The following is a 9,854-nucleotide window of genomic DNA, read 5'->3' on the forward strand; positions in this document are numbered from 1 at the left end:
GCGGTGACCCAACTTACTTGGTGTTTGTTGGCCTGTACAAAAAGACCTCACCCTTTAGTAAATCAAAGTCCCGTACATTAAATGCACATGTACTAATAATCTTTAATAAATTAAGAATATGAACAATTCTATAATGTCTATGTGAGTATACAATTTTCCACATAGTCAGACTGGGAAAATTGACTCACACGTAGTCTTGATCAATACACTCCAAGTGTACTGGTATAGTAAGTTCAAGCTTTGTCGCTCTCCGTAACCAAGATAGGTATACTGAAATACTATACCACAGCCAAGCCGACGGTTTGTCCAATTCCGTCTTAGTTGTGATCGCTTACTTATATTCGATAGGAACTTATGAATTGATCTTCCGTGTGCAAGCTTAGACTCTACACACCAATTCATATACCATACAGAATAAAATACACTGATGTCAATATGTCTTTTCTCATTTTAAATGCTAAATATATTTTATTCAAATGAATAAATCGAGTTTGAATATTACATAAAATAATGGCATTTAGCATACTATTCCTATCAATCTCCCACTTCTGCTCAAGGCCATGACGATACACATATTATTGCCAGGCCCTCCAAGTGTCCCTCAAATGGTTTTGTAGGTAAGCACTTGGTGAATGGATTCGTCAGGTTATCCTTTGATGCTATCTTTGTTACTACGATGTCACGTCTCAGTACGATCTCTCGTATCAAGTGAGACTTGCGTTCAATATGTTTTCCTTTTGAATGAGTCATTGGTTCCTTTGAATTTGCAACTGCTCCGCTATTATCGCAGTAAAATGTAATCGGTGGCAGAGCTGTAGGCACCACATTCAAGTCTATAAGAAAGTTCTGAAACCACACTGATTCTTTAGCTGCCTCAGAGGCTGCTACATATTCAGCTTCCATAGTGGAGTCAGCAATACAAGATTGCGTGACACTTCTTCAACTAATGGCTCCACCTCCCAATGTGAAAACATACCCAGAAGTTGATTCCTGGAATCTTTGTCCGACTGAAAATCTGAATCTGTGTACCCAGTAGGTATAAGCTCATCAGACTTGTAAACCGGTACATAATCTCTCGTTCTCCTTAGGTACTTGAGTATGTGCTTTACGGTAATCCAATGTTCCATACCTGGATTAGACTGATAACTGCTAACTAGACCAACCATATAATATATGTCTGGTGTAGTACACATCATGGCATACATGGGGCTTCCCACTGTTGAAGCATATGGTACTTGACTCATTTTCTTTATCTCATCAGAATCCTTAGGATACTCGAGATAAAGTGACTCCATATATGTAAGGAAGAAATCCTTTCTTGGAATCTTTCATGCCGAATCTTGCTAGGATGGTATGAATGTAGACTCCTTGAGATAGGCCCAACATTCTTTTTTTCCGATCTCTTAGTAGTTTGATCCCAAGAATGTGGCCGGCTTCTCTCAAATCTTTCATTTTAAATTGAATACTCATTTTAACATTAGATAATATAGCTACATCGTTTTTGATGAGTAATATATCTTCTACATAAAGTACTAAGAATATCACCACACTTCCATTGCTCCTCCGATAGACACAAGGTTCATAAGGACATTGCTCAAATCCATAGGATTTTATGGCTTGGTCGAATCTTATATTCCAAGTCTGGATGCCTGCTTGAGTCCATAAATGGATCTCTTAAGCTTGCACAATAGGTGCTCTTGGTTTCTTGCTACAAATCCATCTAGTTGCACCATGTAGATGCTTTCGTCAAGACTTCCATTTAGGAAAGCTGTCTTGACATCCATTTGTCATATTTCGTAATCATAATATGCTGCAATGGATAAAAGTATCTAGATAGATTTAAGCATGGCTATCGACGAAAAGGTTTCCTCATAATTGATTCCGTCTTTCTGAGTGTACCTTTTGCAACAAGCCTAGCTTTGAAGGTTTTAACCTTCCCATCCACCCCCTTCTTTCTCTTGTAGATCCACTTGCAACCAATGGGTTTTACACCATTCGGTGGTTCTACAAGTTCCCAGACCTGATTTAAGTACATGGACTCGATCTTAGATTTCATAGCTTTCTTCCAAGATATTGTATCTTTATCTTGGAGAGCTTCTTTGTAGTTACTGGGATCAGTATCTTGTTCAGTTGGGATCATTTCATATACTTCACCCAATAGAGCATATCGACTAGGTAATTTAGTTACCCTCCCACTACGATGAGGCCCTGTTTGTTCGTTTGGAGTATTTTGGTGTGATGATTCTGTTCGATTTGTATTAGGATCTTCACGCTGATCTGTTTGATTCCCCAACATGTCCTGATCATCCCTCTGAGCAAAATCAGTTTGGGATTCCATAATCCTCCCATTATTATATGGTATTGGATCGTTATCCTCAACTGGTGTTTCTTGAGTTGTTTGGTTTCCTTGTGTTTCCCCTTTTAATTCTTCAAGAACAATCTTACTTTTGGGTTTGTGATTCATCATATAGTATTCTTCTAAGAATCGGGCATTGGTGCTGACAATGACCTTCTGATCCTTAGGACTATAAAACAAACCACCTTTGGTACCTCCAGGGTATCCAACGAAAAAACATACTTTTGTTCTTGATTCCAACTTCCCAGTGTTCCCTACCAGCACATGGATCGGACTACCCCATATCCGTATATGGGCCAAGCTGGGCTTTCTCCCTGTCCATAATTCAGTAAGAGTAGTTGGTACTGACTTAGAAGAACTAAGTTCAGAATATAGGCAGTTGTTTCCAGGGCATAGCCCCAGAAGAAATTGGGCAACTCAGAAAAACTCATCATCGATCTTACCATTTCCATAAGAGTCCTATTCGTCCTTTTTGCCACACCATTTTGTTGAGGTGTGCCTGGCGCAGTCAGGTGGGATGAAATCCCCTCTACGTTTAAGTATTCCATAAACTCTCTTGAGAGGTATTCGCCACCACGATCAGATCGTAGTGTTTTGATATTCTTTCCTAAACGCTTCTCCATAACTGCCTTATAGCTTTTGAACATCTCAAAAGTTTCAGGCTTACGGTGTATTAGAAAAATGTATCCATACCTTGAGTAATCGTCTATGAAAGTGACGAAGTACTCATAACCTCCTCTTGCTTGGATAGTCATTGGACCACACACATCAGAATGTACCAACTCCAAACATTCTTTGGCTCTATACCCCTTGGCCGAAAATGGCCTCTTAGTCATCTTACCTTCCAAACATAATTCACAGACTGGAAGTTCCTCAACTTCTAATGAACTCAAAGGTCCATCTCGTACCAGTCTAGTAATCCTGTTTAGATTTATATGACCTAAGCATAGATGCGAAAGATAAGTTTGATTTGGTTTCAAAGGTTCCTTTCTCTTAGATGGCAAAATTGTTGAGTTATTCAATTCATTACATATAGCAGAATTTGGACTTATAATGTAAAGATTATCTACCAAAGTACTAGAATAGATAAAACGTTTATTGTACCTGATAAGAATAGAGTTATCAAACTTAAAACAATATCCATTCAAAGCTAAAGATGGAACTGAAAGTAAATTTTATCTCATAGCTAGTACATAAAGACAATCGTTCAAAATTAAAGTCCTATCAATACTAAAACTCAAATGAAAAACGCCTACTGCTTCTACTCTTAGTCTTGTTGCATCTCCCAAAAGCACGTAACTCTCTTCTTTATTTGGTCGGTAGTCTGGTTTCTTGGAACCCCTGCAACAAATTGCAAACATGATTAGTGGCTCTAGTGTCGACTCACCAAGATCCGATAGACACAACCGCTAATTGTGCTTCGACAACAAATAAAAGAAAGTTACCTTGAGTATTCTTGCTTAGCCATGTCTGACATTGCTTTTTCCAATGTCCCTTCTGGCCATAGTGAAAACACTTGCCTTTCGGCTTTTTCACTCCACCTTGAATACCCTTGGAGTCGACTGATTTATTCTTCTTTTGAGGATTTTCTTCTTCTTACCTTTCGGTTTAGTAAAAGATTATTTCTCATTCAGATTGACCTTAGGTTGCTTAGGTTGAAGTTTCTATGCTTCTTTATGCTCATTGAGAAGTTTCGGCAATGTATAAAGCTTTTTGTTCATGTTATAATTCAGCCGAAAATTCTCATAGCTATCAGGAAGAGATTGAAGTACGATATTGATCTGGCTTTCACCATCAATATCAGCACCAAGTACTTCGAGCTCTTTCAAAAGACTCATCATCTTAAGAGTGTGCTCACTTACATTGGCTCCTTCCTTCATCTGGGTGTTTAGGAGTGTTTTCATGGTAGTCTGCCTTGCGGCTCTGCCTTGATCACCAAACATCTCCTTTAGGCTATAAATGATGTCATAGGCACTTGTCATATTTTGGTGTTGTGTTTGCAACATGTCTGACATTGATGCTGACATATAGCATCTAGCCATTTCATTAGCCTTCTTCCACTTCTTGTGAGCACTGATTTGCTCATCAGTGGCAACCTCCTTAGCCAATTCCTGGCATACTTCAGTCAACACAAATTTGTACTCTTCAGAGGTGAGCACAATATCCAAATTTCTTTTCCAGTTGACATAGTTTGTTCCATCCAACTTATGGTATTTCAGTATAACAGATACTGGGTTGAATGAAGGCATTTTGAAAAACTGAAAAATGACATATTCAGAAATTAATTTATGGCATACAAGATTCGAATTATCTAAGATTGCACCCATAATCAATCATATAATTTGTTAACAACCAAAACACTTTCGCATGAAATTTCCTATCTCGATGGGAGAATAAATTCTATGCAATTTAGTTCACATTAAATTTCATTGTCTAGACAACACGCCATGTCAAATGTAAATTTAATTAGTTTACTTGCTTTGGTCCTATAAATAATGGTATTGATTTCGATGGGAAATATTTCCATAATTTATAGTTAAGTGTATCACCATCACTTGATCATAATCTCACCATCTTCATAAAATTTATTCCGATGGGGAAATAATTTTATAATAAATAACTACCCATTATGACTATCAAGAAAACTAATAATCTGAGATATCTGTAATAGAAAATTTTCGATATGGAGGAAGATATAAGCAAACACATATTTTCAATTACATCTCTATTAAATTTTCTTACCAATAATCCAAACTTAAAAAATATTATGTAATTCCAAAACTCCTGGAATTGAGATATCTTAAAAAATACATTGACCGAAATTTACGCATTTTAGTATCACCTCCTAAAACTGAGATTCGTTACGGATTTTCTCCATGAAGTGAAACCGTTATCGCAGCACCATTGATTTTCAATTTAACAATTATCAAATCTAGCAACCAGGTCGTTCCCAAGAAAGAGGGGGCTTTTTGAAAAATGGCGCGCAATTAAGTAACCTCAATCCTCGACAGAACTTTCTAGACATTGCATTGTAAATCATAAATTAGAATACTTAAATGGCATGTACGAAAGACTATAATCTTTAATAAATTAAGAATATGAACAGTTCTATAACGTCTGTGTGAGTGTACAATTTTCCATATAGTCAGACCAAGAAAATTGACTCACACGTAGTCCTGATCAATACACTCCAAGTGTACTGGTATAGTAAGTTAAAGCTTTGTCGCTCTCCGTAACCAAGATAGGTATACTGAATAACTATACCACAGCCAAGTCGACGGTTTGTCCAATTCCGTCTTAGTTGTCATCGCTTACTTATATTCGATAGGAACTTATGAATTGATCTTCTGTGTGCAAGCTTAGACTCTACACACCAATTCATATACCATATAGAATAAAAGATACTGATGCCAATATGTCTTTTCTCATTTTAAATGTGTTAGGAGATTAATCTTTTAATGTATTTGAAACGACAATGTTTCATGTTTTACTTATTTGGCTTCTCACGTGGCTCAAATGACAAATTACTTTGCTGCACCTTCTCTATGCGGCATCGTTTTGTTTGTTTTTTTTGCCCGTTGCTTGATAAGACTAGCCACTGTTTCTTTTCTTCTCTGCTGGTCCTTATGACCGTTTGTTCTGTCAATAGCTTATGTAGCTTCTGCGACTTATTTTGTAAGGAGGTTTTTTGATGAAATGAATCTTTCTCTCTCTTCTTTCAAATCTTGCAAAATTTAAGCCTCTCAATTTCAAAACAATTTTATGGTATCGGAGCTTCAGGTTTACAAAAGAGGATCTTGGAGAAAAAGAAATCAAAATCAAATGGCAGAACTAAATCCTTCTTCAAGCTTACCTGTTGTTGAAGAATCTCTGATTGAAAACTCACAAAATGCCCACCCTTCCTTTCAACATTTGATTCAGATAACAAACCCTTTTAGAAACCCATTTTAATTTACCCACTCTGATTTCACTTCAAATCTGATCTCACTTACGTTGACTGGAGGGAATTTTCACTTGTGGAGCAATAATTTGGTGACGGCTCTCAAAGCGAGAAACAAGATGAGTTTCATCGATGGTACTCTTCAGATGCCAGAGACCGATCATCCAACGTTTCAAGACTGGGAGCAATGTGATAGCCTGGTAAGAACCTGGATTACAAATTGTGTATCGCAGGATATAATGATAAGTGTTTCAACAGCAAGGATTGCCTACGAATTGTGGACAGATCTCAAGAATAGGTATTCATCGGCTAATCCTACAAGAGATTTTGAGCTGGCTCGCTTGATTTCCAACATTAAACAGGGCACTTCCACAGTCACAGAGTATTATGCAAGGATTAAGGCATTGTGGGATGAACTTTACCAGTATAAAAAGGTGGCATCATGCAAATGTGGCAAATGTACCTGTAGTGTTGGGAAGACAGTGATGATGCAGTAGAACAAGGAAAAACTAATCCAATTTTTGATGGGGTTGGATGATTCATATGAACATGTCATTAATCAGATATTATTAATGGATCCACTTCCTGAAGTCAGCAAAGCCTTTGCTCAAGTGGGACAATTGGAGAGAAAATCAACAGTTAATCAAGTCAAGAAACAAATTTCTGTCCAGAAGGACACCCAGGGGCCAATGGCAATGCAGGTATCCAACAAGAACACATTCGTTGGATTAAAGGACTTCAAGGGAAGCAAGAAATTCCAAGCAGACAAGGAGAAATTGTTCTGTAAGTATTGCAATACAAGGAGGTGATTGGAAGAACCACAATGTGAATCATGTGGACTCCAATGCGCAAAATTCTCAATCATCTTCCTTGCAAATGTCTGGAGACCAGTGTCAACAACTTTTGGCATCCTTGAAGGCCAACATGACTGGAACGGATCTCACAAACCACCAAGCATCTGTGTCAACCGTGGGAGGTAAAATTAATTTAGAGTCAATATGGATTATAGATACAGGAGCATCTAGTCATGTTGTGTGCATTCTTGATTATTTTCATAGTTATAGAAAATCGAATAATGCCTATGTGACTTTACCTGACGGTCAAAAATGCAAGATAGATTACATAGGAGATATTAAACTAGGCAATGGTATAATCTTGACAGAAGTATTATGTGTTCAAAAATTTAACTTTAATCTAATCTCTGCAAGCAAGATAGTATCAAATCCGAAGTATAAGCTGATCTTTTCCCATAATTCATGTGAATTGCAGGATACAATCACATTAATGAAGAATGGGATGGGAATCATGCGTGAAGGATTGTACCACTTGCTTGAAGAGTTGAAGCCTTGTAGAAGAACATTAGCTAGTATCAACTCTGTTAAATCAAGTTTTTTGTGGCACAATAGGCTAGGACATCCTTCATCTAGAATTTCATAAATGTTGCCTTCAACTATTTTGTGTAAAAACTGTCAAAATTGTGATGTATGCCCACTAGCTAAGATGAAGAGAAAAAGTTTTTGTATTAGCCAGAGCAAGAGCACAAGAATCTTTGAATTAGTGCATCTTGACATTTGGGGACCTAATGGTGTAATTTCTATTGATGAATATAAATATTTCTTGACTATAGTTGATGATTTTAGTAGAACAGCATGGGTGATATTGATGAAAAGTAAAGCTGAAGTAAGGAACAACATTGAATATTTCAATGGCTATGTCAAGAATCAATTTAAAACTAGCATTCAAATTGTTAGAACAGATAATGGTGTGGAATTCAATATGATAGAATTTTATAAAAGAGAAGGAATACTACACCAAAAGAGTTGCCCTTATACACCACAACAAAATGGAGTGGTGGAAAGGAAACACCAACACATACTTAATGTTGGTAGAGCTCTTAGATTACAATCTAAACTTCCAGAAATTTATTGGAGTTATTGCATAATGACTGCTGTTTATTTAATAAACAGATTGCCATCCAGAATACTAGACAAGAAAAGCCCCTATCAGATTTTATACAATAAGGAACCTGATTATGATGTTCTTAGAGTGTTTGGGTGTTTAGGATATGCAAAGATACTTAAACCTCAGAGTTCTAAGTTTAATTCTAAAGCTAGGGCCTGTGTTTTTCTAGGATATCCAACAAATGTAAAGGGATATAAACTCATGGATTTAGAGACTAAAGAAATTATCATATCAAGGGATGTTGAGTTTCCTGAGGATAAATATCCTTTCAAGGATACTGAAGTTGAGAAATTGAATGCACAGATTGAAGATGAGGCAATTGTGGATATAAGCACTGATATAGACATAGATGAGCAGAATCAGATTCAAAATTTAAAAAGGAATAGAAAACCTCTAGCTTATCTTGATAATTATGAATGTAGTGGTTCTGGAAATTTCAGTCAAAACATAGTATCTTATAGTCATTTTTTGGCAGCCACTACCACTCATCTTGAACCTAAAAGTTACCTTGAAGCTTCACAATCACAATCACCTCATTGGTGCGAAGCTATGCAAAATGAATTAAATGCCTTGAATGAGAATAATGCATGGTCTCTGGTGAAACTTCCAGTTGGAAGAAAAGCCATAGGGTCTAAATGGATTTACAAAATAAAGTACAATCAAGATGGTTCAATAGAGAGATACAAGGCTAGACTTGTAGCTCAAGGATTCAATCAAAAACTTGGTTTTGATTACTAAGAAACATTTGCACCTGTCATTAAAATGGTAACAGTTAGGATTTTTTTTGCTTTGGCTTCAATGAATAATTGGATAGTTCATCATATGGATGTGCATAATGCTTTTTTGAATGGAGATTTGAATGAAGATGTTTACATGAAAATGCCACCAGGATATGAAATGCAGAAATCTGATTATCCTTGCAAACTTAATAAATCTTTGTATGGATTAAAGCAAGCATCAAGACAATGGAATTCAAAATGTAAAGAAGCATTGCTTAAATTTGGTTTTATTCAATCAAGGTGTGACTATTCTTTATTTGTTTACACTAAGAATGCTTCTATTATGTTATTGTTACTTTATGTGGATGATATGGCTATTGGTGGAAATGACATGACATTGATAAAAGAAATCAAGAAATACATTGCATCTTGTTTCAAGATAAAAGATTTGGGTGAGTTAAAGTACTTTCTACGTCTGGAAATCAATAGAACTAAAAATGGCATGACTGTATGTCAAAACAAATATGTTGTGGATTTGCTTGTTGAAACTAACTTTAGGGATTGCAAAGCTATTGATTCCCCTATGGATACAAACTCAAAGCCGCTTGCTGATCAAGGGGTGCTCTTCAAGATCCTATGGTGTACAGGAGACTTGTTGGTAAATTGATGTACTTGACCATCACCAGACCAGACATCTCTTACACAGTCAATACTCTAAGTCAGTTTATGAGGTCTCCTTCTGATCAACACCTCAAGGCTGCTCAAAGGGTTCTTCGATATTTAAAGTCTTCTCCTAGCAAAGGACTTTATTTCCCGTGTGACAACAATGCAGATATTCAGGCTTTTTGTGATTCAGATTGGGCCTCTTGCCCCAATT

General features: G+C 36.6%; 1 protein-coding gene across 1 annotated transcript; it reads left to right on the forward strand.

The window, feature by feature from the left end:
- The first annotated feature begins 6,415 nt into the window (after positions 1–6,415).
- LOC119985536 lies at positions 6,416–6,793 on the forward strand. Its single transcript, XM_038829828.1, has one exon. The coding sequence runs from the start codon at positions 6,416–6,418 to the stop codon at positions 6,791–6,793; it is 378 nt and encodes a 125-aa protein (XP_038685756.1).
- Positions 6,794–9,854: the final 3,061 nt, after the last annotated feature.

Source organism: Tripterygium wilfordii, chromosome 19, assembly GCF_013401445.1.
Source record: "Tripterygium wilfordii isolate XIE 37 chromosome 19, ASM1340144v1, whole genome shotgun sequence".
NCBI classification, from domain to species: Eukaryota; Viridiplantae; Streptophyta; class Magnoliopsida; order Celastrales; family Celastraceae; genus Tripterygium; species Tripterygium wilfordii.